The sequence below is a fragment of the Leptosomus discolor genome, chromosome 4, assembly GCF_034619465.1.
Source record: "Leptosomus discolor isolate bLepDis1 chromosome 4, bLepDis1.hap2, whole genome shotgun sequence".
Lineage (NCBI taxonomy): Eukaryota > Metazoa > Chordata > Aves > Leptosomiformes > Leptosomidae > Leptosomus > Leptosomus discolor.
In genome coordinates, this window is record NC_141394.1 from 63350691 (window position 1) to 63378057 (window position 27367).

Here is a 27367-nt window from a genome sequence, read left to right on the forward strand (position 1 = left end):
TTTTGTAATCTTTAAAATACTTACAGGCTTTTATTGTGTCATTTCAGAGCCCTCATAGTAGAAATTTCAAAAATATTCAGTCCTTGTTAATCAATTTTTTCTAGCCCATTTGATATTTGCTGGGTTTGCTGTTCTTCACGTCCTTCCCAGATTCTGCCATCTTGTCAGTAATGACATTCCCAGTATGCTCAAATGTCTGCAGCATAAAACCCTCGCTGGAGAGCACGCAGTGCAGTATTACACAGCTCTGGTGAGCATGGGAAGATGCTATTGCCTTGCTGTGTTGTGATATGCGGCTTCTCAGCATTCAGTTCAAATTTAACTGACTTACCCTGTTGCTGTAATTTGATGAGTAAAACTTGCTGTCTATTATCTCTGCTGTCATGTTTAGAATTGCTGCCTCGTCTACGTTTTTCACTCTATTGAGTATTGTTTGGGCTTTATTTAAAGACTTCTGACTCTAGGAGACTTGCTGTGCCTGTGAGAGAAACGCTTTCAAAAATTCATTGGAAAAAAGAGCTTTCTTTGCAAGATAGAAATCTCTAATTTGATCTGGGGAGAGAATTAAGACTAAAAGTTAAATCCTGCAGGAGAGCTAACTGCAAATAGTATTTGTGTAGGAATGAGATACAAAAGAAGAGATGACCCAAGAAATGCAGTGAAAACTAAGAGTGGGCGATAAAGGCGCTAAAGAGCTTCACGTTTTTTAATAAAGTGGAAAACAGAGTTCAGCACTAAAAGAAAGGTGTAGTGGAAAAGATATTCCTTGCCATTTTAAGCAATCTTAGTGATAGAGAAACCTCTGTGAATAAAGGACTAGGCCAAAATTGTGTCTTAGAACTTCAGAATCAATCTAGATGTTGTCTTGAGTTTTCCGTATTTTGTCTGCGTAGCTGACATACAGCTGGTTTTAGCTGTAGAGAAAGTAAAAGTAACCGGGAAGAGATATTTGCAGACAAGAAAACAGAAACACTGTAAGTTGCTATTCTTTGTCTGTACGAAAGGGCAAAGGTTGAATGTCCAGTACATCCTAGACCTTTTTTTATTTATTTAAAAAAAAAAAAACAACCAAAACATGGGATAGATTAGGCAACTGTATTTCATTTTCTTTTAACTCTGGGGGAGTTGTCCATTGCCATTAGTGAAAAGAGATGAGTGTATACAGGCTTACTGTACTAGTTAAGTAACAAGTTAAAAATCCAACTGCAGTCATGTAAGCAATTGGGCTCTGGTTGCCTTAGTATGACAAGGAATCACATCCCAGCTGACGACCCCTGGCTTTTGTTTTTGTTTTCTTTTCCTGAAGAATTCTAGGTAATCGAGTGGCAGAACTAGAAAAGAAATTGAGAACTTTGGAAATTGCTGGCTTGTGGAGTCTTCCAGGTTAGTGAAAATTCAAGCAAACAGCTTGCATTATTTAGTTTTAAAGGGTATATTTGCATTTAAGGAAAGCTTGGCTATAATTTTTTTTAATGACAGTTATTTGCGAATATGCTGCTCAGCACATTTGCAAAATTAGAAACCTCTAATAAATGTTGAAACCAAAAATCACTAGACTCTTTAAACTCTTAAGTCAAATATGTATACTGAAAAGAAAAAGGTTTTAAGTACTGGAAATAATCAAATTGTCTCCATAGTCTGCAGCCAAAAAAAAAAGGGAACTATTTTATTTAAGCAGTTGTATAAAATGATACATAGGATATTGGCCGTTATGTTTTTCAACAAATTTTATTTATTAATTTTGTACTCCTTGTAATTTCCGTGGATTTTATCGCTGTATTTTTAATGTTTTTCTGCAGAATCATAAACTCTGAGAAATTGGAAATGTAAATGATCTTAAATTTTCTAGTCCATCTCTCCAGAACAGGCTTATTCCCTGTAGCATCTTAAGTATTGTATTTGGTTTTGAATTACTCAAGTAATGGGAGATTAATCTGCTTCCTAATAGACCTCGTTGTTAGGAAAATGTGCGATATTTAATTTACATTTACTTTTTGCTTCTTTTCTTCCCATTACACCTAATTGTGTCTTCTTTAACCACTGTAAATTATGCTACTCCATTGTTGGTGTTTGCGTCATTAGGCTTTGTTGTTTACGGCTACCTATCAGTGCTACTGAGGGTGGGAGATAGTGTGGTTTAGGCTTCTAGGTTTTTGGCTTTGTGGGGTTTTTTCCACCTAACCTTCCCATCTAGAAGAAAGCATTTGACAAAGCTGAAGAGCCCTTGTGACAAACCTATGCTTTGGCCTGATGTGGGGTATTTCTACTTTAGCTTGCCTGTTGTAGGCATTCTCCATCACCTTTCTGCAACTGGCTCTCTTCTTGATGCTTTCCAGAACTGAAGGTCCCAAACTGGTTTCCATGCATTACTCTTCAGTTAGTCACCTAACGTACATAGTGTACTTGGTGCACTTGCCCCTCCCCACATTCTCCAAAAGATGCAGCAGAAATATTTGTCTAAGACCCTGCTAATGTGGTTTTTTACATTAGTACAAATGTGTATCATAAACTAACCAGTTTAAGGTACTGTAGGGTTTTTTGGGTTGGTTTGGTTTTTTTCAAAAATAATGTTCCGTGAAATTCATACACTAATAAATGCAGTGTTTCTAATCTTTGAAAAATGTATTAAAAGTGGAACAGTGGGAACTTCTTGCGCCATTGTTGGTCTATGTAGGTAAGACATCACGTTAATGTTTATACAATAACAACTTTCTCTTTCCTTCCTTTCTTTTGCTGCCTGAAGGCCTGAGCTACAATGTCTCAGTGGGATTTGGGAGTAGGTTCTGCTTAACGTCTATTTTTAGTAACTGATTTTAGCAGTACGTTAAATATGTGACTGCATGTAAATAAATGGAAATGTTATCTGAACATTTTTATATCCAGCAGATTAAGATGTTCAGTCAAGTAAGTTAGATGACCACAAGAGAAATAGAGGCTGCCCTAGAAGACGATTCCTTTAAATTGAGGGAAATAGTAAGAAAGGATGATCTTAAATAGTTGTAAAGAGGTTTTACACTAGATTGCGAGTTCTGTTGAACCCTAAGGTTTGTTGATTTGCTGCTTGCCTTTTAAATCGAGAGTGCACTTTTGTTTCCAAGTGCACTCTAGTCCCAAGGTGGTCAGAAAGAGCCTTGCAACACCTGGTGGGTCACCAATTTTCTTTTCAGAGCGTGGAAAGCTTCTGCTCCATAAAACAGCAGCGTGTAACAAATAGTGTGGGGAACTACCACAGTGGACTCTGCAGCTGAGTGTTGGCTTGGGTGAGGGGCAGAACATGGAGAGTATCTCATCTAGCCAGTCTTAAATCCAGAGAGAAAAAATTATTATTTGGTTATAAGTTGAACTTTTTGTCACTGGAAAAAATATGCAGATGAAAGCTGATGTTCAGTCTAGCACTGAAAGAAACGCACATTATAAATTGCAGGTTTTTAATATGAAGCTAATCTTCCTACTTAGGCATCATTGTCCATATAATATTTATAACATCCACTATCACTATATTAATATCTTCCAAGTGGTGTTAATAAATGATGTTAATAAACTTTATCCTATTGAAGAAAGAGCTTGACCGCTTCGGATTTTTTGTTAGGTGACATATTTGTCATCTGCTTTTTGAGCAATGCATGAATGAACTATGGGGAAGCTAAATCAAGAGGAAGTATTTATTTAATTTTTGAAATGGTGAAACTGGTAGCATAGTTCATTTTCTGCAGAAGTTCTGCCTACCACTTTAGCTTCCCCTGCTTGGAAAATGGGCTTTAATTAAATGAATCTCTTGCGAGGTTCGTTGCTGAAAAGAAAGCAAGCTGGGGCATAGATTTAACTCTGTTTCTTTTTATGAGCCTACTTGCCTTGAAAAGGAAGCAGAGAATGTGATGTTCACAGAAGCATTTAATTCTTCGCTTTGTCTTAGGTACATTGTGCTTGAAATATGCACGCATAATATGTGTTCAGTAATAGTCCATAGCAAACACCACCTTGCTCCTCTCACAATAGACATTCAGATAAGTAATTATGTATTTTTTAAAATTATCGTTTCCTCAAAATTACAGATTTCCACTGAAAAAAAAAAAAGCCTAAGAAAAGCGCCAACCATGACTCGGCTTTTTTCTGTCTGGGATGATAAGAAAGTTTCGGCGCTGCCTCTTGCTCTGCAGTGATCGGTGTGGAGCAGAGGCAAGGTAGAACTAGTGGGCTCAGCAGCTGCCATGGGTATAGCCAGTGACAGCGGTGTAGGGTGCAGCAGAGGTTATGAGAGGATACCCAGCCCTGGAGAAGAAAATTAATTTACTACTGCTGCAAACTTATTTGTTTGCTTATTTTGAGCTCTGTATACTTTTCACTGCAATCCTTGAAAAAATCATTAAATAGAGGAACACAAAGCTATGTAAGTTATGAAATTGAGCTTACACGGCAGCTAATTGAAATTCTCTGTGTGTAATCCGACTTCAGATCATGATTCACAGAATATAGTGCAGCAATACCCCCATGTCCCTCCTTCATGAATGGATGTGAATTGCTATTAATAAATAAATATGCATCGGACTTTTTGGGCCACATCTGTTGCTTAGGGGTGTGGATAATGAGCTTAGCTTTATTTTCTGTAACCAAGTTGGTTTTCAGAGAAAAATGTGAAAGTAAATGTGTTTACTGTGCAAACGCTGGCTGGAAGTCAAGAAGTTTCTTTTTTGAAGCTTGTCTTGCAATCTTCAGGGACTTTAGCTCGGCTTTTTTTTTATCTAAAAAAAAAGAAAAATAAAAAAACTCTGCTTTCTACTTTCCTGTTAAAGCCTCCCCCCAATTTATTTCTTTGCATCTTTTTGAATTTCACTTCCTCTGTTGGATTCTTTTATATCTTTTTGGATATGTGGCTACATTTGACTGTGTATGAATATCTATTGGATGTTTTCATACCACTAGTTCCCTGTATGATTTAGTTTTTCTTCCACCACAAAATTCCTTCACTGTTACAAGAAAGTACATTCATCTAGGGGCTTTTGCATTTGAAATAGCCATCAGATTTGTTTTGCCTTTTGTTTTTTTTTTCATTTTAATTAATTTTGCCTTACACTGGGGGGGTTCTCCACTTTGCTGTTAGTTAATATTATTTTTTTATTACATACTATGGTGAAGGCAGAATTCTGATGCATACTTGACAGGAGGATCAAAGCTTGACAAGACCCATGTTTCAAAAGCATTAATTCCATTCATATTGCTGCAGTATACACACCAAGATGTTAAGGATATAAAAACGTCATTAATACCTTCAGGATCAAGGTTTTTACAGCCAGTGCTTTCAAAAGTAGTTAGGGATTGGGGTAGTCCAGTTAGACTCCATGGGAACAGCTTGACTTTCATTCTTTCTTAGTAGGTACCAGGACTTTCTCAGAGCTGGATTTATTCTGGATACCTCCTGACCTGGTGCTCTTTTGAAAGTCTATGTCTTGGATGGTTGATTAGATTTAGGATGTTGCCTTAAGGTGAAATGTGCAAACAGATTTAGAGGGGAGAAGCGGTTGTTACATAGGTGTCCGTTCTTATGGAGATAAATAGAGCAGTAGCTTGCCACCTCCCCAGCCATTACTTATTGGTTGGCAGTTGTTCTGGAGGCCACGAAAACACCACGCTTAGCTGATCTTGCACATTTCCTGCCATTTCCCCTCTAGGTTTAAGGTAGTGTCAGTCACTAAAAACATATAAGCATCCTGAATAGTGGAGGACTTCCTAAAGGATCTGCAGGTGTTGCTTTCTGTATTGCTAAAATATGTAAAGACTAGGCATCTACAGCAGAGTCCTCAGCTGAAGAGTTTCTTGCACTATTTTGTCTGCAGAAGAGCTGGCAAATTGCCCTTTTCCATTTGGTTTAAAATGAAAAAGTTCAGAAATGTTTTTGGAATTTTCAGGTTAAAATCCCTCCTGTTCCCCAGCAACGTACACTTGTTTGCTCCCTCAGTTCTTAGTTATGCTGAGCTTTCAATATTTTTTTTAAGGGAGCACTGTAGGATAATATGTGTGTGAGTCTGTAGTGTAAAACTACATGTTCGATATGAGCAGGTTCATCATTGAGGCAGAGTAATGGAGAGTAAAGAGTCAGGGCTGAACACTTGCTGGTAATAGCATGCAAATGATCCATTACTCTTTGCAAAACTTTTGGTATGATCTGATTATTTATATTCTGAATTGAATGCTAATTGCTAATATAATTTGCTGCATACAGCACCTGGTCTACTTTCAAAATCTGTTCTTTACTCAATACTGTGGGTAAAAACATATGCCTTTGCTGTATTTGACTTGCACATTCCAGCTCCAGTACAGAGTATTTTTTTCCATGCTGTTGAAGGATCATTTGAGATGCTTTTCCTGTTCTGTACTTTTCAATAAATTTGCAAAAAAATTTTAGGGTATGTTTGAATATCATTAGTGCACAATGGATATAGGTGGTGAATTAATGTTCTAACACTTTGATTGTTTCAGGTGGAAAGGATACCATAACATTCAGTGATCCAGCTTTGCCTGTTATACAGCGGTCCAGGTCACCGTTGTTAGCGTTTGCTGATAAGCCACAGAAAACTGAAGTACTACAAGGTGAGTACCTGGAACATAAGGAACGTGATGAGAGCTGAGCACTTGTTTCTTTCCAAATAAAACGTAGTAAATTTTCATGCTGGGGTAACCAAAGGCAAAGTTTCAGTGATCACAGAGATTGAATACATCATCCACAAGTAAAATGGATAGATGGTCCCAGTACAAATAGCAAAGAAATGACTGGAAAATGACTGTTATATAGATTGCACAAGGCTAGGGATCAGGTCTTACACCTCAAAGAATTTTCCTGCCGGATAACTTGATAGTGTGAGAAGTTATTCATGCCATCTATGTTACAGTTAACTGCCTTGTGCTCTTTTTCCCTCAGTTAAAATACACAGTAGGTAAGCAGTCTGTGGAACTGGCTTAGCACTTTCCTGCATTATAGCTGATATCTAGATGAAAGGCTTCCTGATTGCGCCCGGTAAATTGAAATGCCCAATTTGTTTTCCCAGAGAAATTGACTGCTTTTTTACAGTCTTGCATGTGTTTTGTTAAAAATCCTTTCCCAATAGCAAGCTTCAACATCTCCCTAAAGTCAAGCTTAACTTTGTTTGACAATAGCAGAAGATAGTGTTTTGCTGATAACCTTGGGTTTTTTACCTTATTTTTTCATAATGGATGGGAGATGGATTGTTGTGCTTGCCTATCAGCATTTGGATAAGCTCTTTAATGGGCATAACATTTTGGTATGCCCAGATCTTACTCCGCTAACCATGAAGCATCATAAACAATTTATTTGTTCGTCCTGAAACTACATTGTGGCTTAATTTTGACTTTATTATCCATGTCATCAACTGATAAAACCTGACAGCCAGACTGATTTTTTTTTTTATATAATCTTGATCAGCTGATATTTTTGCTAAAAATAAGAAGTGAAACTATAGTGAATAGTTCTCTGGTGAGTAATAATAACTCATAAATATTCATTTTTTGCCTGCTTAATCATTGATTTTTAATTAAATCTGCAGTTACTGAAAGTATTTACTTGGTGGCATTATGCTCTTCCCTTTACGTATTTGTTCTAGGTGAGGTTGGTATTACAGTTTTGATTAAAGCTGCCTGTCAAATCTCATCAGACCCTGTTTCTGTTGCTTTGTAATACTGCCAAACTTTAGCTCTGGGCTGAAGCTTTCCATGCTGTGTTTTTTACTTCAGCTGATTTTTTTTAATGTCAGCCAAATCACTTTTTTGTGTTAGATTCCGATGACCACATGTTTTTTGTGGTTTTTTTTTTTTCCTTCTGCTTTGTTTTTTTTAAACATGCAGGCATTTACCGTATCTATAATTGAAAGGAATTTGAAATCTGGGGAAAAGGTTCCCATCCTGAGAAAACAGGCTGGAGTTTCTACCCCATTCTAAACCATTCATTTTGTAATCTCATCTGCTGAAAACAATGAAAAACAAACCAGTGATTCTGTTGAGCTTGCTTCGTGCCACCAAGGCTGGTAAAACTCTGCATGCACCGTTCCTTCAAGATAATGTAAACCTAGAGGGAACAAAACCTGGAGCAGAGAGGATAGAAAGACTGAGATCAGGACTCTCAAGTGATGGGAAGACTGGTGTAGATGGGGATTGACAGAGTTGAAGGAAGTCTGTGTGAGGGGGGACCTGCATCTGGCTGGGCAGAGGTCAGAGCACAGGAGCGAGGAATGAAAATGCTGACAGTGAAAGCAAGGTATGATAAAAAAGCTTGAAAGGTGGATGAGAAATGGGCAGAGGGAGTGTAGGGACTGGATAAACAAAGGGATATAGGGCAGGAGCAAAGAGCTAGGCAGGGGAAGAGAAGAGTAGAAGAAAACAGCCTTGGAGAGGAGAAGGCAGACAAGGATTAGGCCTGTGGCAGTCATGGGAAGAATCAGCTCTCAGTAGGTCATCACCCTCTTTCCTTCTACCCATCCCATAACTGTAACAGAGCCAAGACCAATCAAAAAATCCTGTTGTTAAACTGGAGTAGGCTGAGAAACTACTGTTGTGCCTGCACAGACAGCTTGGTTTTTCCCTTTGCATGCAGCCCAGTATACCTGATAACCTGCAGTGAGAATTCCGACAAAACTCACCTCTGTGATAGTCTAAATGAACTGGGCCAACTTTTCAGTGACATAGATCAGCACCTATATACTCCCAGCTGTGCGGGAGACATCAGAGCTTCTGGCAGTAGGTGGAGCAACAATAGCTTCTTCTGCTGCTCCAGATCCTTTTTCTGGATGATTGGGGCTGCCATCTTCCCCTTGGAGTCTTGGAAAGGAAGCAGTGTGTTTTCAGCTGTAGGGCATGTCCCTGTGCCTGGAGTCACATAGCTCCTCTGCAGTCAGCAGCTATATGGGAGTGATACGCTGTGTCACCTTTGGTGCCACTCTGCATAGGGAATGACTGGCTGCTGTTGAGGTCTACGAGCTTGGTGCATATTGCAATTTTTCACCTACAGTGTACCTCCAAAATCTGGGGGAGCTTGGCAGTTGGGAAGAACAGGAATGTGTTCATATGCCTTCGTTTACCAAGCAAGTATGCGCTTGGTTTAAAAGCATTCTGGGAATAAAAACAAACCCACTTTTATTTTCCTATTAATTGAATGATCAGTTGAGTGAAAACAGTTGCTAAGCAGAATAGCAATGAAATTCTTACCTATCTTTAAATACTAGGCCTGGTGTCACGTCAGTCATCTATGGTCCTTTAAATAGTACCTTTGATACTTGGTGCCTGCTTGGCCCAGGAAATGTTTTCAGCTTTTGCACTAACATACAAACTTTATCAGAACTTCTTGTAATACCTCAAATGTTGCTCTAGCTAGGTCTACAATTAATCAGAGGGCTTTTTCAGGCTCTTTTAATCTAATCTATCTGCTTACCCTGGTCTCATCACAGCTGTTTTAGTCTGTACTTGTTATCATTGTTTCAGTTAGGCTGGATGGTAGAAGTCTGTAGGATATACTCTGCAGTTCCTGTGTGAAAATGCATAATGACATAGTACAATCGTATGAATTAAAGACTGTCTTGTGCCACCAAATCTCACTTTATCCAATGCACAGGATGGATAGTGTCATGGGATAGATTGTACTTGAGCATCACAGCAGCTAATGAACAGCTATTCAGGTTTCTTTCCTCTTCATTGGTGAATGCATTGTTCCGGCTGTATTGCCTGTGCGCTATTTCAAGCGTTCCCTGAAGACAAAAGTACTGTTTTTCTATGAACTTTTCTCTGGCGGTAGAGTGCTTTGAAGCAGTTATCTTCAGAAAATTGCAGCAAGGTGGTCTTATCCCACTGTAGAGGGAGGAAACTGAGGCACGCAGAGAATAAGGTAGAGTCCCTGCTAATTTTGAGTGCTGGTTTGAGGTACATAAGTTTTGGCTCTTTTTGGAGCGCTTTGAGTATGTGTGTTCAGATACACAACAAGAGCAAAGCAGTACTGCAAATCAAGCTCCTAGGTTTCCAGCTGAGTGCTCAGATAATGAGGATTAGAAGCAGTGGGTGATCACCTCTTGGAAGTTAATTTACTCCTGCCTTTTCCACAGACTTAAATTCCATCTCTTCAGAGTAGCATTCCTAGCTTCCTTAATGGAAGTAAGAGTGACTGTTCCCTTCATGCCAACCCCTGTCTCACTGACTCGGCAGCCCCCACGCTATAGATGAGGCAGGCCCGATGGAGGCAGGAGGCTAGTCTGTTGTGTGGCCCTGGTCCCTCCCTACAGCCAGGCTGCCCCATGCATTGCATGAGGCAGGATTCCTGCCGGAGAAATAGAGTAAATGCTCATATACTAAAAGGTAATGCATCTGCATGACAAGAGTCGTTTTAAGCTGTCAATGCAGCCGTACTTCTGGCATTTCCTAATTTTTCTCACTTGACTTTGCAAGCTTATTTTCAATGAGGCTTTTTGTCCTTAACTGAGATGAGGACAAATTCTCTCACAAAGCTGTTTGTTTACACGTTGCTGTTTTCTCTATTCTGATGCTTTGTTCAGTGTTTGCCTTTTGGTATAATGGTATATTTAAAATTCTTCCACTGCTGCTTTGTTTTATGCTGTTATCCAAATGAGAATGATCTTTTATGTTAGGAGAACTGTTAGAATAACGAAACTTCATTATTGCTTGAAAGCCTGTGAAAAGCTCCAAATAAATGAAGCTTGTGTTAACCCCTGAAAGTGGCAGTGGTGTAGGAATCAATGTAAACTGTACCAAACATTTCTGTAGCTGAGTGCCTTGCTTAGAGTTGATATTCCTTTGAAAAGTTTTGCCTGACCCTGCTGTTCTGCAGTATGGTATCGACTATGACTCTTTTAGAGTTGTTGGTGTTAGGGAAAGACAGGCTCCAAAACAGGGCCAGGTCTAGCAGGAAACTTAGTGTTGATTGCTTATCTAAGAAATGGACCTGGGATGGGGTAGAAATTGGAAATTCCTTACTGAAGTAAACATCTCTGTGGTCTGGCACTGGTGGGGATCTTCAGGTCAGATATACCAAAAATACCTGTGACTGACCAGAGCATCTTGCTGTTTCATTTCTCTTTCAGCAGAACAGAAGGGAGAATGTGATGAAACGTGTGCTGTTGCAAGTGAGTCCGTGGCTCCAGAGGGAACAAACTTAAATAACAGAAACCAAAATAAACGTTTTTATCCTTCATTACCCCAGCTACCTTCCGAGGAAGAAGAAATAAACAAGCTCGGAAGTCAGATAATTAAACTGACAGAGCTGGCAGTTGCAGAACTCGGGGGGAAAAGAGCAGGCACTTCTGCAGGGGAGCAGAACCCGGTGCTTGGAGCAGAGCTTAATGATTCATCTGAAGGAGAGTTCCCACCTTCCAGCCTTGACCCATCTGACCCCACAGATCCCTCAAACTCAGAGAACGAACAAACAGCTGAAACTGAGGCCCTGAAAGACAATGACAAAACCTCAGAGAGTGATTGTGAAATCCCAAATGAAAGAGGCAATCAAAATAGCAGCACTGTGGATGTGGTGCACCCTGAGGACCCTGGAAGGCATGGAGGGCTCCGTGTTACAACTGCAGACACAAATAACAGCTTTGAGGAGCTCCCTGAATCTGAAAACAAGAAACCATCTGATCCTGCTGAAAACTGTGAATATTTGGATAACAGTTTGGCTTGAGGTATGAAATCCAGGCCCTCTAGCATCTCACTGTAGTCCTTGTGCAGTGTCAGTGTTGCTGCAAATATGATCGGTGAAACAGTGTGCTGTAGGGTTGATTTTTACATTGAACTGTTTATGGTTTTCCAATAAAGGTGTTTTTCTCTTAGCTTTGGCTACAGTGTACCAAAACCGTGAATTGCCTGAGGGAAAGAATTAGTGATGACTTTTAATCATGTTGCTTTTTGTAACGGTTTGAAGTTTCTACATAGATTGATGTAATTTACATTAGTGTAGCAAAGAGACCAATGATAATGATTTACCATGTTACCACTAGGCTTCTGTAACATATATAGTCCTAGTGCTGGACTCTATTTTAATGGTTGGAAGTATCTTCCAAGATGAAAAATTTGGAGTGTTAAATTGAGAAGCATCTTAAGGCTGCAAGCTTTTGCGTGTTTCTCAGACTGCATTCTATTTCTCCTTACATATGGTGACTGTAAGTACAGCCTTAGAATAAAATCACTATTCCCTTATAGGAAGTTTCTGAAAACTATCCCTGCATGTGTATAGTTCTCTCATTACAAACCTTTATTATCGTCTCAACTGTACAAAATTTTTCCTTCCCTCTCCCAGCTCGTCTCATGAAAATGCAGGGAGTTATTTCACAGATATATACCGAGAACCCAATTTAATGAAGCTCTGAAATAAACATCATCAGAGAAGCCAGAAGTCTTTCTGTGAGAAGTGGCAATGCTGTTCCAAAGCAAGGAGAACAGCAAGAGGAGAACCAGTGATGCGCTGTCCACCTACTTGGCTCTCTCAGTTACTGGAATTGCATTCCTCAACTTACAGGAGCTGGAACAGCCCTGGGGCTGAGTAACGGGTGATAGGTTTCAGCATACTCCATCTGTGCCCTCCTTTGTAAAGGAATCTGTGTCTTTTTTAATTTTGGAATTAAGGATAACTCTTCCTTCCCTCCTCATTTCACCAGTCTGTGGTGTGGTAGAAGGTTTATTTGCGTTGTTGCGGCTTTCTTAAACTTCTTCTCTTGTTGCTGTTTAGTCACAGGAGAACATTCCTATAATAACTGGGAAAAAAGGAGGCTGCTGTGTCATTCCCTAGCTCGCTCCTGATGTTGGAGCTGTGCCACTCTGCTCCTAGGAACGCAGCAACAAGGGAATACTTAACGTAGAAGTTAGCAGCTGTTGGAGAAGGGGAGGCACGTCCTTCCTCTCCTGTTTGTAGCATAAGGAATAGTCTCTGCAGCTGTGGAGCTTCTATGGGCCAGCAGCCGTCAAGGCAATTTTTCTGCTGGCTTGGGACCTAATTGTCTGTAAATGTTCATTTCTCACTCCTAGAACTTGAAACCAATCAGAGAGAATTAAACCAAATTTAATAAAATACTACTAATAAAAAGGAAAATCCCTCCCAGATTGAGTTCTTCTTTGACAAATAACTGCCAGCTGCAAATTTTTACAGCCCACTTGTCAGCTACTGAATAAACAGAGTTTATATTAGCAATACTGACAAACTCTTCTGTATATGGAAGATGAGCTAGCAGGTGCTGCCATAATCAAGGTGTCAGAGTCCATGAGCAGTTTGTATTCAGCAGAAGAAAGGCTGTATGTAAATTATTACATATAAATATAAGGAATGATGGTGGGAAGGTGAAAAATGTGGCTTGTCTCTGTTCTCATGTGTTTTCCCTAGCAGGTGCGTTCATGTAACCCTTTCAGTGTCTGTCTGCAGGCAATAAAGCCATACCCACAGTGCTCCTCAAATATGTTTCCTTTCTCTTTAAAGGTAATTGACACTGCAGCATTTCACTGATAGCAAGGAGCAGCCCGTAGGAACAAAAACCATCTGTGTATTCAAGCGTATTAGGGACATGAAGCAGTAAAAAGTTTTTCTTTCATTATCCTGATCACCATGTAAGTTCCTCATCACCTGAAAAACCAAGACGAGTTTAAGTATTTGAAATATTGTTATGCTGTTCCCATTAATTGTAACTGACTGCATTACTGACTCATTTATGTGACAGTACTGACAAGTCAGAAGAGAAATAGCTGCAGAAACTGAAATCTGCAGGAGAATGTGGCAGGATTGTTTCCTTTAATGCTTGAATGTCACATGAAGTAGCATTTTATTCAAGATGTATTCTTTTCCATCTTTCACAGACTAATCCTGCGCAGAGCTAAATATCAATGCAGTCAGAACTGAGGCAAGCGAATAAGAAGGTCAAGATTTCACTTAGCTGAGCTCAGAAATGTTGAGGATGTCAAATTGTTTCCCTGTTCTGTGTCTTTCCTGAGCCACAGTTGTGTGACTTAGCATTTTGCTCCTGGTCCCTTAACAGCAAGTTAATGCTATTAATTAATGAAGAGTTTAGTGCAAGAATTCAAGCAGGTAGGAGCTTATTAGTGCCTCATTCAGTGATTATTTTTAGTATTTTTTTCTGTGAGAACATAGTGATGTACAACACAACAATTAGGACATCTTGGTAATTATCCTCACACCATTCTGACTCTTAGATGCCATTTTTATATCTTTGCAATCATGAAATTCCAGTGAAATACCTAGATCAGTGGACACCTCATTTTTAGTGCTATCTCACTGCTGCAGTACTGTCCCTCTCCTTTCTGCCGTGGTGAATGTGTATTCTAGCTACGTTTTTAGCCTTCTCCCAGGACCACAAGACTTCAAAGCCAGGAGACTTGTAAAAGTAAGACATCTTTGCTGCACTCTGTGATAACTAATTGAATAGTCTTGTCAGTGTCTTCCTTGGATATTGCTTTAATTGATATTGTTGTGCTATGAGAACAATGGGGGGTTTTCCCCCAGTAAATTAATTAGTGTTTTGTTGTGGAATCAACACTATTGAGGTTTTGGGGGGTGGCGGGGGGTGGCGGTTTTGTTTGATTTAGACTTGTGTTCCCTTTTTCTAGGACTTTAGAAATGCGGAAATCATATCCAGACATATAAGCCTTTTTGGTGTCGGGCTTTGGGGAAGCAAACTGGGGAGGGAATGTTGTGGCAGGGCTATGGAGAAGATGCTGCTTGCAAACTGATTTTAAGTAGGTTGTCTCACCTAAAAGTGGATTCATGCATTGTCGGTGAGAAGGGTTTCATCTGAAAGTACGATGTTGCGGTTATTTGAGAAACAATGTTCACTGAGTTTGTAAAATAAGTATGTGAAAATGAGAGATTAAGAAGCATCTTTCAGAATGCTGCTTCTTTTCTAAGTGAGACTATTTTTAAGCATATGGGAATTTGTATAATAAAGACAGTGGAATTTCTTTAATCCATATGAGCTCAGGAATGTATTTCAAAATCTTAGCTGAGATTAAGTTGAAAGTCTGCTACATTTCTAAAAGATAGGATTTTGTTTACCAGCTACTGTTTTGTAGTTTTACTTTCTAAATTATGCAGTTTAATTTATTTGCAAACCTCTCTTTTGTTGCTGCCTGGATTAACTGCACTACACGGTTCAACTATATTAATACATTTTGTCATCTTTAATAAAAGCATTTCCTGATAAGCTTGTTCTACCTGCTTGTTTCCTTTTCTCTTCTCAGTATCAGATGAATGATAGTCATGAGGTAGTGTTTTAGTATTTTCAATGACTTGTGCTAAATTAAAAAAGTAAAACTTTATTAGAGTTTTAAGTCTGAAAATTATCTGACTTAAATCTTTTTGCTGTCACTTCTCCCAGTCTAAATTGACCTATTTACTTCCTACAATTTTGTATGAAGAGACACACTCAGTATTTTTTGGCTTTGAAAATAATATTTATCTCTGATCTGCTAACTTTATCATCATTGCCTAAGCTGCATTAAAACTTTTGTCTACAGTTTAGTTACTAGCAGGCACAAGCTGGGCGCTTTAGGGAATTTTTGCTGGGAAGTGATGGTAAACTGGAATATTTCTTTTCAGTCTGCTTTTAGATGTAAACAGCGTGACTTAGCTACAGCCATATGGACAATTTAAAATAGTTGAGAGGCTTATACGTGTTTGAGAATAAAACCTGAAAATGTAATTAGAATAACGTAACAGATCTAAAGTTTAAAACAGAAATGTCCATACTTTCCCTTATTTTTAGGGGAACTCCATTATCCAGGTCTTGCAACACAACACCCAACACTGTTGAAAGCATAGAGATCTTTTTACCTTCCAGATTTGCAGCTAAGTACAGGATAGCATCTAATGAGAGTCAGTTTCTTACTTACTCATATTAACTTTTTTTTCCTTTGGTATCTAACTTGCGATCCCTTAAGAGCCCCTTACAGCGCACAGACTCTTTACAGACTATCGACCTTATCCGTTAGCACTCTTGCTTACATGCATTCAAATCCCAAACTGCATAAAAGAAAATCTTTCCTCTTCAAGAAAATACATCACAATGTTGAGTCGATGCTGTTTTTATTGATGGGTTTACAGAAAGGAGGCTCTACAAAGTGATATGTATTTCTTAGAGGAGCAAGCAAATGGAAATGGGAATCCTTTAGCCGTGTATCTTAGTGGCCAGTGGCACAGCCTCAGGTACTCTGTGCTGCCCAGGCTGTAGCCGGCTGGTTGGTCTTCACTTACACCTGGTTCTATGTCCGTTTGTTGAGCCCTCTCTTCTTCTTGTCTGTAACCTCAGACAGTTTCTCTTCCCACAAGTTCTTGTTGCATATCCCAATCACACAGCAAGCCAGACGTTTCCCAGCATTTCCATTTTCCAAACTGGCCTTATTGTTGCCCTTGCCCATGTCATCTTCCTGCTCATGGATCACAACGGATCTGCCCATGATGGAATATGGACCAAACATAGTGGCGAAGAGATTTGGTTTGTACTTTCTGATTTTGCCTTCTTTAGGAAAAAAGTTGCCGAAATCCCCTGGGTGACGAGGGTGATACACGCTGAAAGGGTTGTAGTGTCCTCCTGTAGAATCACAGCCGTTGCTGAGATCCCCAAGCTCGTGGATGTGTATAGCTCTACCAGATTGGTTATTATCCAACGGAAACCCATCCAAGTGAAAAATGGCTTCTAATCTTCCGTATGAGTAGCACTGTCTGAATAAGACTTGTCCAGTCACTTGTGGCTTGTCAGCATCTATTTTGGAGCTGGGCTTCATTTCACACGTGGCGTGAATCATCCCATCAGTCTCATTACCAGGCGTTACCGGATAGAGCAAATTCTGCCAGAGGTCGTTCACTTTTTTCTGTATGTCATGAAATGACTCTTGGCTTGGATTAGTTTCTTGGTCTGTCATGACACCAGAGGCAGCCAGGGCAAGCCCAGTGACCAGGGAAAGAAGCAGAAGCATCTTGGCAAGTCGGAACCTGCAAGAGGTACAAGAAGCTACAAAGAATTAAGGGCTTTTTGCAGCAGCATGGCCGGCGAGAAAGGTACGCAGCCTGTGGCAGTGCTGAGCAAAACAGCTGGAGCATGGTCCCGGTGGACTGCTGCTTTCTAAATCTGTCTAATGTGATGAATTGAAACTAAATCAGAATGCATACGCATGTTTAAACACATACAACTGACACCCATGACTAAAAAAAATACTAGTAATTTTATATTTCACACTAGATCGTCTTAAAAGCTGCCTCTTTTTCCCTGCAGGAAGCAGGTAAGCCAAAGTGGTGTTTAATCTATTTTTGAGTTTACATTGAGACTTTTCTCCTACTGCAAATTCCAGCAAGATAGTTTGCCAGGAGGCTTTTTTTTTGGTCCATCTACGTAACCGTAGTTAGGCATTACAAACAAAAAGTAAAAATCCAGCAAGTTGATTACCTTGCAGAGTTGCTGCAGAACCCCTCAGTAGTAGCTCTTTGCCTCTGCTCCCCAAAACCAAGATGTGATCAGACACAAAGCCAGAGCTGTTTGAAGTTGATGCTTATGGGAACTGCGTGTTTGTGTAAAAGTTAGGTAACGCTGGCTCAGGGGAGGCGTCACTGGGAGAACTGTGGGAGGGGAGGGAGGGAGGGAGAGAGGGTGGGAGGGTGGGAGGGGGAAAAAGTTTTAGGCATTTTCATTTTGGACAGGGTGAACACTTTGTCCTTTCTCGGTTAGTTTGTTAGTCTGGCTCTCAGTCCTCACTGACGTTCCAAAAAGAAGGAAAAAAGTTACCAAGCTCTCAAATTAATCTTCCTTTTGATGACTTCATGTGCTTATCTAAAACAAGCGACCTTCAATGTGCAGTGAGGGGAGAGGAAGGAGCTTTATTAGGGCACAGTTGGGCAGTTCGCTCACTTATGTGCTGGTTGTCATGGAGCTGGTTTGCATTTTTATTTCTTTATTAGCCAAAATTTAACGTGGCGCTTGAGCAACCTAAACTGTTCCACATGGACCTATACCAAAGTTTCTGTGGTTTTAAAACCTGAAGGGCACAATTCAAACTGTCAGATGTTGAGGTACATTTCAGCGGTGCTTCTCTGTACGTTTTTAGGGCCACTGTCTCCTACTTTACTTGCCAACTTCCCTGCTCTACTGAAGTCATTTTTTTCTTCTTTTTTTTGAGACAGCAGGTATTTCTTTCCAAAGACAAAAGTAAACAGTGCTGAGGCAGTCCAACATCAGACTGAGGCACAGAGAAATCATTTCCCAGAAGCTGACTGGAGCATGGAAGGTTCGCCTGTGTTTCATCATCCCATGAACTGAGAAATGCTCTCCTCTTGGGGGCATTGCCCTGCCTGCAGCACTTCCCACTGTTGTAGCTGAAATGTGGATTCAGCCGTCACAAGAGCAATTTAACAGGCTGAGATTTCTGTAGAGAGGAAAGAGTAGCTCTTTTTACTCGGGAACAATTCTCAACGCAAGAAAATTGCAAAGAAAATCCGTTTTCCCAGTTCATATCTTCTGCCGGCTGGGTAAGGAATGTGGCTGTCAGCTTCTGGAATGGTAAAATTGTGTGTGTTAATCTTACTGCTGTCATATTCTGCATCAGATCCAAGATACTCAGTTATCCGAGAGCTGATCGTTTTCCTTTCTGTGTGAAGGAGGGTATCGCTAAAGGGGTGTCCACTACTTGGACCACTAGGCAGGGCCTGGAAATACAGAGTTAACTTCTGCCTGGGATATTGGGATATTGAATGTGTTACTTTAGCCCCGGGCTTCAGTTCCTAATCTATGAATTATTAGTATTTCTTTCCTTCAGGGTATTTATGAGTTGTTCAGATTACTGTTCTCGTGGGAACCACTGCAGTGTTCAGTGGAAGCCAAACTCTAAGACCGAGCGCCAGGATTGCCCGTCACCCCAAGCCTAATGCTACTTCCTTTGCAGATTTTTCCCAAGTTCATTCACTGACGGTCTCTGAGCTGGGGAAATCCATACTTGCGACATGGTAATACTGTGAAATTGCTCAGTTTTAAAGTATTGGAAAGAAGTAAAATGTTTTATAATCAGTTTTTATAAATACATGCAAAAAATGTTCAGCTAATAACTAGCCAAATGCAAAGGGGATGGTCTAAGTTTGTAAAATTCAAGAAGCAACTGTCCAGTCTAGGTACTGTTAGAAAAACTATTTCTTAGCACCATAAACCATTTTTTAAGGGGACATGATGAATGGAAGGAGGAAGGGAGTATCGTTCATGGTTTACTCCTTGAGTCACAAAGTAATGGACTGCGATTGGGTTTAACGCTTCTGCAAGGAAATTTCTAAGTCACCAGTCAGCGCTCCAAGAAAAGAATTTTAAAGCTTTAGTTGATTTATAAGGCATTTTGAAATAGGAACTAGGGTCAGAATTTTACCTGGTTTAAATAAAATAATGCTGCTGACTTTGGTGGCATTTGTACTGTTTTACATCAGCTGGGATTCTGTCCCTGGAAAAAACCACACTGAAAAGCTCATGGTACTTGCTGCAAAGCTCATTTTTGATGTACTGCACATGCGGGAACGAAGCAGAGATGCAGAAGGGTGTAAAGGAGATGATCAAAGGGACAGAAAGGACTGCAGCAAAGCTAAATGATGTATTTGTAGTGCTCTGCACTTCAGAGAACGAAAAGGAAATACTAGCTGTGGGCTGCTGTCAGAAAGATGTATTTTAAAAAGGAGAAGGGCTGATAACTACAAGAAATGCAATTGCCAGGGTGATTTGGCATTCAGTCTGGGTCTCAAAGATGGAACTCGTGAAGTACTAGCCAGTTGTAGCATTAAAATCTATTGTTACCCCCTGCCTATGTTTTAGTTTTCTGCTTAAAAAGAGGTGCCAAATAATGGGCTAACAGCTTTTAAAGCAGACAGTTGTTAATGGGAGGAAAGCCCACAGTGACCTGACCGTGCACTTGTACCTGTGTTACAATCCCTGTTTAAAAAATAGACCTCTGCTTTTGTCCCCGTTGTACAGGATCTATTGTATCCTGAATTTCATGCAATGTCCTAGAGCCTCCCGGGCTATACAAGACAGAGTTGTCAAAACGACTTCTGCAAGGCTCTCTAGACCACGTAGGAAACCCAGACTTAGCTTTACTCATGGGCTTTAGAATGGACTTTATACGTGGCTCCACTCACAAGTTCTCAATCTATGCTATGACCTTCAGGGTTGGTTGGTTGGTGGGTTTCCTTTGTGGTGACATAGTCCCATTTCATCACCCTGCTGTTCAACTTCACATCATTTGATTTGTCCAGCGTAGAGTTAAACATGATGAAGAAACGCTGCATAGGAGAGCATCATTTTGTAGCAAGCAGTAGACTTGTTTTGTGCTCCAGCACTTGGATCTGCTGTCAGTGATTTTATGGTAGAATGATTCTCCATAAAAATGCCACCCAGAGAAGGCAGGTTTTACGTCTCCTGCAGTGGGTGATGGAGCTGGCTGCTTTTCTCCACGTATGGCTGAGAATTGAGCCACTAAAAGAAGGGGAAGGTTTGTAGCCTGAGGGAAGCAGAGTCCAGATCTTTGAGAACCTGATCAGCTCCTTCAGTTTAGGGCACTTTCTGCCATTTCTGAGTCATGGTCCCAGCCTGGGAGCCAGTTAGTGTCCCCGTGCCTGCCCGTGGGTCTGCGGGTAAAGCCCGCAGCGTTGATTTTCCTCCGTAGAGCTACGAGCAGTGCTGCCCAGTCAGGCGGGACTTAGAAAGCAGAAATGCTGTCAGGGCGTCTGCAAAGCTGGAAGGACTGTGGCTATTTACTGCCTGTCGGGGTGTCCGGCGCAGCCTGCTAATGTCTGGTGGAGCTCCAGTGCCCACGAGAGACAGCCTTTGTCCTGGGCTCAGCAGTTTCAGCCTGCGTGGAGAGCACGGGGCTGGTGCTGGACTGCAAGCAGCACCTCATCCCACAGAAATCATGGTGGAGGAACTAATTTGCAATTGCTATAAGCAGGAAAAAAAAAAAAAAAAGAAAAAGAAAAGAAAATGAAAAATCTAAAAATCTTGCTGTGGCAAATGGAAAATCTGTCACTAGTCTAGGCTTACCCTTCCTGTTTATTCCTGTTCCTTGACTTGGTGTTTCTATTTAAAGAATAAAGATACTTAGTGCCTGAGATAAGCATCCATTTATAATATTCTTGCGAAACAGCTATAAGCATTTCCAACTTTTCAGGACATTATCCATTAAAAAGCAAGTTAAATAAATACACAAAAGGGAAACAACACTGTTCTCTCTGGGGAATAATTTCTCTTGAAAATAGAAGATCATGCAACTGTTAAACTACTCTACATCAGCTAATTTGAAAAATTCTTTAAATTCTTCCTCTTGAATAGCTTGAGAAGAAATCATTTTATGAGAGTGAGGGAGAGATGAACTGTAAGTAAGCTTTTTCAAAAAGCTGCATTCAGAAACTCATTCTAGGTCTGTCAACCTAATTTAACAGAATTTCATCTTCACATGTGGATATCAACTATAAATATGTAATGTAAAAAGTAGGGACGGAACCCAGCTGTTAGATAATTTAGGTTATTATTTGTGTTTGCATTAATTCCCTGATCCTTTATTGAATGTTTATCCTTCCTGCTGTGTAGCATTAATCTTAAGAGGGGTTTGCTGTTTGAGAGGAGACAAGAAATAAACACAAGACTTTCCTCAAGTTCACTGTCCAATGGCCATAAATGGAAATATCTTGATGATTTTTTTTTTTTATTTCAAAGAGCGCACTGCACACATAGCACATATTTGCACAACATCAACACTGTGTGTAGTTTCAAGTCAAAGCTCAGGAGCCACAGGGAGGAGTGGTACATGAACAGCAGTTACACGCAAATAACTAAATACAAAGCAATCCCTCTTTTTATGACATGTCGTAGCAGGTGTCTCGTAAGTCTAATGGTCATCATGGATGAACCGAGCCTGGTTTTCAGATGTTTCTGTCCTTCCAGTGTAGTAAGGGGACACAGCCGTTGATAACAGGATCATCCCTGCCTTCTGCTTGTGCGCTTCTTGTGTACATGTGCTGCCATGCTTCTGTTGTCACCGCTGGGAGGTGGGTTTGTGGGCACTGACAGCTGCCAGGTGCTTCTTGGGAGCAGTGGACCTGAGGGCTCCCACTCCAGTAGGAGGCAGCAGGGCTTTCCAGGACCAAAAAGGGAGAGCTTGGTCCCTTCCTGGAGGAACAAGCCCAGTCCTGGCCCAAGCTCATCCCTGTCCTCAGGAGCATGTCAGCAAGATGAGAGAGGGCAGGTAAGAGCTGCTGCAAGGAGCAGGGATGGAAGCCAGCAGGAAAGGAGGAACTACAAGTACTTCTACAGGCAAAAGGTTTAAGTGTTTCAAAACTGGCCTTTCTTCACATGTTTCAGTTCAACTTCTGTTATGTTTGTATGTAAAGGATTGGTCCAGTTTCACTTAAGCAGCAGACAGTATTTCAAATAAGAAACTTTAAACTCTTTTGATTTACGTATTGCAATACAGATACACTTTGCTTTATTTCAACAAAACATAACTTGGCATTCTCTTTAAATAACCTCCAAAATGTGTGAAAGGCTATGGACTATCATGGATACCCAGTGCAGTTAAAGAGTAGGAGGAAAACAAACTGTGCAAAGAAATACAAGTTGTTTTAAAGAGTGCTGGGAAAGTGACGGTGTGTCCACTCACGACCCCTTGTTTTGTGTCTGTGCTAAGGTCTGAAAGGGATTTAGAGACACCGTACCCAACCATACCAATGTAAACCATGACTTAAGCTTATCTATCCTGTTCTTAAAACTCATCGTTGATGAAGAATCTACCATCACCCGTGGCTTGACTATCCTTTCTCTTGCAGGTTTTCCACCTCTGTCCTGGTTCTTGCTGCAGATTAGACCCGTTGGTTTGGGTGTATCCTCTACAGACATGGGGGACGGATTATTCTCTTCTTTGCAACCTCCTTGTGCAAACTTGAGAGTTGGCCCTTCCCTCTTTCAGCTGAACAGTCTAAATTCTTTTAAAATTTCCTCCTAAATTTTGTAGGCTCCTATGTTGACTATATCTCCTTTTCCCATGGACTGTGCACCTCTGTCTGGAGGAGAAATGCACAAACATATCAGCACATCAGCCGACCAGCGTGGCCTACTACTGCACTTGTCTTGCAGACTGTATTACTCTCTATATCATGATGTGATCTTTGCCTGATCCTTTCCTGCAGAACTGCTGTCTATGCAATTGCTTCCACTTTATTTTTCTTTAGTTGGCTGTTCCTGCCAAGCATGGGATTTTACCTTTGTCTTAATTGAGTTACCTCCTTTTTTTTATTTCTCCCACCCCTTATTGTTTCTCCAGCTTGTCACAAACATTTTGAATTCTAATCCTTCCCTACAGTGTATTTACAGCCCTTCCAGCTTGGTGTCAGCTGTGAATTTAATCACTTTACTTTTTGTTCCGTCATCCAAGTCGTTAACAGAAGGGCTGAATAAAAGCAAACCACAGACAAACTTCTGCACCCGAGGCAGGCTGTCCTCCCCATTGGGAACTGACTGGCTTCCAGACCAGCTGCAGATTGCCCACCGTCTCTGTACCTTCTCTGTAGAAGTGTGATCAAGACCATTTTTTTTTCACCAGCTCGTGTGTAAGAATGTCATGTGAGATAGTAGTTAGGATATTTAGTAACGTAAGTAAAGATAAACATCTACTGCTTCTCTATATGCAAGACTTGTTATTCTCTCATAGAAAGAAAATAAAAAGTTCCTGATGTCTTTATTTATTTATCTTTCTGGCTTTCAGGTGAATGGAAATGTTTGCCTCTTTTAGTGGTTTTTCTGTGGCTGTGACTCCTGGATTGAACCTCACCTATCCTCCCTGAGTCCTCTGACTTCACAGGAACCAAAATCATTTACTGGCCCTATCTCAATGTATCTATCTGCACTACCATTATTCCCCTGGGAGAGGTGAAGTGTCTTTGAAGTGCTGCCTGACACAAAGTGGTGTCTGAACCCTTAGGCATCCAAAAACTAGTGAAAAGCCACCTTTTATGTGCACATCCCCACCTTGCTGCATCTCCCTTCTGCCAAAAATGTCGATAGGACCTGTTGCATTTTAATGTTACACTGGCTATGGAAGCAAAGAGGAGGTTAATTCCTGCTAACTAGACTAAATACATTTCCAGAGGTTCACATTTCTGGCCCTCTTGCTTCTTGCAAGCAGCACCTGTTTGTAAAAGTCTCCCTGTGCTCCCCACCACCTTCATTACAATTGCCCACACCATGAGGCACACCTCACCACCACTGGGAAAGCCATGCCTGTTCCTAAATTTGCATTTTAATGCGGAGTCAGATGTGCACATCAATTTACTAAATAAAGTGAAAAATGATGAGGTGTTATTTACAAATTCAGGAGGCTCTTGGTGCTCCCATGCCACAGACAGGAAACCTCCCATCAGCACTTTTATTCTTGCTGACGCCTGCAGGCACCAAAGGCTCTGCTTTGCACAAGGGCAAGCTGGAGCTCAGCAGAAGCTGAGGGCAATCGTGCTTTAGAGGACAAACGCCCACCTGGCTTTGACAGCAGACAGCAGTTCCTGCTCTGAGACGGGCCCAGCTGCAAATGTTGTGTGTGGAGGCAGGTGCCGTTGACCAGCAGCCATGAAAGGCAACAGCCCTGGGCTTTAGCTGAAGTCAACACTCAGCAGCATCTGGGAGGCTCCTGAGGAGGCTCCTCATCCTTGAGCAGTGCCGGAGAGCAGGTTGAGCTCCCGGAGGCTTTCTCAAAGCAGGTATTCCACCACAGATGTTGTAGTGTGCTACTATTAAAAAAAAAAAACAACACCAAAAAAAGTATGGCTTACTGTTGGATACCCATCTCCTTTGAGAGCCGTGCAGAGTAGTTCAGGGCCTGAACCTCTGAGTACTTTTCAAAGCAGTTTGTGGTAAAAGCCATTGTATTTGTATCTTACAGAACAGTGGAAAAAGGGGGGGTGGACCAACATAATTTTTTTTTAGAGTAAAAATTGTTTTCATGGTAAAGTGGCTCTGCGTCTTTTTAGCCATATTTATTTTAGTGAGTTGATTTCTGTAAGCATAACTGAAACCCTGGGAGACTAATGAAGTTTAACAATGTCTGTTAATTATATCCACTTTTGTTGTCTCATGAAAACACGGGATCCTAAATCCTATTTACAATCTGAAATTTCAGAGGTTCCAGTCCCTCATCTGACCTTAACATCTCTTAGTTTCATGCAGCTTTTGTAAGCCTATGCACATATTTAAGTTCCCCTGTGGAGAATGGTTTTGGAGATCAGATGTTGAGGGATTAGGAACACAAGAGGTTTTTTACCTTGTTTAAAATCATTTTGACATTTTAGTGTAAGTCATTAAGTCATTAAGACTGGTGTTTTGAACTGTCAAATGGGCCACAGTACGGGTGAATCATTTTTTGGAAAATTAAATACAAACATTTTCGTTTCTAAATGACTCAACTTGAAGAATTTTAACATAAATGTTTTGCACACTGTCAACTTTCTACCTGAGGTAGGTATTTTCACCTGAATTCCTCCCCAGGAAGATTAACTCCCGACTAAATAAACAGTTAAAGTCAGGGGCCATTCTGAGGGAGAGCAAGTAGGATTGGTCACTTCTGTCTGAAGATGCTCTTAGTATTATTTCTATATTTGCATTTGCTTTTTTTTTTTTTTCCCTTTTGACTGTGCAGTGGAACAAAGTTTCCCCAAATGGTGTCAGGGTTGAGGATCTCCGCAGAGATGCAGCATGGTGCTGCAGATTCTGATTTCAGACCAGGTGAATCCCATTAGTTCCAACCCAGCAGCACAAAGGATTTGAGCATCTCTGAAGCCGGGTGTTTGGCTCTAGAAAAACAGAGGATAGAGAGGAGGCAAAACACATGACGGGACTATGTTTCTACCAGCTCCGATGTATGCATTAATAGGCAAGACTGAGAATGCCACCTGCTTACAGAAAGGTTTTCAACTCACAGGGCATGGAGTTCTTAACAGTATTCCATTAGATATAATGAGGTATGCTGGTGCAGATTTTCCCCCGTGAAGTTAGTACACATTTGTACAAAATAAGGCTCCTGCTGGGATGTTGTATGAATGTGGAGCCTTTCCGTTCCAGTTAAATAGGATACCAGCTGTTTTCCAGGGCACATGGAGAAAACCTTGGGTTGGTTGTTGTTCCTATGCTCGGCATTAGGGTGCGGAAAAAGAATAAAGCCACAGAAATATTTCACTGTGGCCTTCTTGAAGGGAAAGCAATCCTTTGAGTGCAGAAGTTGTTCTAACAGATGCAGGAAAAAAACAAGAGAAAAATCCATTTTCTTTGTTCTTTTATTTTGTTACAAACCTTCCATCTTCAGCCTCCAGGTTTCCCTCCCATGAGTTGTCATCTGTTTTGTCACTTGCAAGACTTTAATCCCAATACCTGCAGATGTTATTAAAACTGAGGATTATAAGGTTATGTAGTACGTGGTAGAAGCCAGATACAGATTGGATGTTTTTATTAGAGGATTACCAAATTTTGTTAACAGGAGCGCGCCTGAGTAATTGCACTGGAAGCTCTGCTGTGCTTGTTATGAAACATCTGATCCCAAAGCAGATACAGAGCTGCACCTTAGCAAGGTCCAGTTCTCTAACCACGCAGAGGATAGGTCATGTTTGTGAGGGGTAAAGCTGGATCATTGCAAACGATGTGTAATGGTTTCACTGGAAAAAGCGTAATGGGCATGGCAGAAAGTATTTCACCTACCATAAAATGACAAATATCCCAATATCTTGTTCGCTTCAGAATCCTTTTCCACTTCTGGCACACATAGGCACCAAAATAAAATCAGCATATGAGTTACATGCTTCAATGTTAGTTTTAAATACAGCAAAAATACCTAACGCTTTTTGTAGCTTTTTATAACTTGGATATCCCTAGTACATAACACTAGGCCCTTAAGCAAAATTGTTGCTCCTAAGGCATGAGATTATGATGACATATAACTAATAGTCTTAACGTGAATAGATTGCTGTGTTTGTGAGTGAGGGGCTAACTCAAGCTAGTGAGCCTAAAGCAAGAAATCAGAGGAGAACATCAACACTAAAAAAACAAACAAACCCCTGACCTTAGAGCCACCATTTGCTCACAGTGATGAAGTTGTCTAACTAAGGCCACTCAAGGGCTACTGAGGAGGTAATTTCTACAGGCTCTTCATTTAAGGGGAGGAGGAGTCAAGAAATTTCCAGAAGCTTCTAGCATTTTGCCTAACGACTTTTACCCTGCTGTGGTGGGTTAACCCTGGTGGGCAGCTCAGACCCACCCCACCGCTTGCTACCCTGCAGCAGGATGGGAGAAAGAACTGGAAAGGCAAAAGTGAGGAA

The 27367-nt window shown here is 40.7% G+C and overlaps 2 protein-coding genes across 4 annotated transcripts in view; one reads left to right on the forward strand and one right to left on the reverse strand.

The window, feature by feature from the left end:
- The window catches only part of CCDC149 (coiled-coil domain containing 149), a 49997-nt gene extending 38314 nt beyond the window's left edge, over window positions 1-11683 (forward strand). The window contains exons 10-13 of one of the 3 annotated variants that reach the window (XM_086464358.1): window positions 1307-1383; window positions 2744-2776; window positions 6475-6585; window positions 11091-11683. In XM_086464358.1, coding sequence (XP_086320484.1) covers window positions 1307-1383; window positions 2744-2776; window positions 6475-6585; window positions 11091-11683 — 814 coding nt within the window. The remainder of the gene's footprint in view (window positions 1-1306; window positions 1384-2743; window positions 2777-6474; window positions 6586-11090) is intronic. The other 2 variants (XM_086464357.1, XM_086464356.1) reach the window with 2 other exon arrangements.
- A 4577-nt stretch (window positions 11684-16260) lies between these two features.
- On the reverse strand, window positions 16261-16974 carry SOD3 (superoxide dismutase 3). The gene has a single exon (XM_009948450.2). It carries the CDS (start codon window positions 16972-16974, stop codon window positions 16261-16263), a length of 714 nt encoding a protein of 237 aa, XP_009946752.1.
- Between the last annotated feature and the right edge of the window lie 10393 nt (window positions 16975-27367).

Coding starts and splice junctions, on each gene's coding strand:
- SOD3 (XM_009948450.2), bottom strand. CDS start 16,974: ATGCTTCTGCTTCTTTCCCTGGTCACTGGGCTTGCCCTGGCTGCCTCT.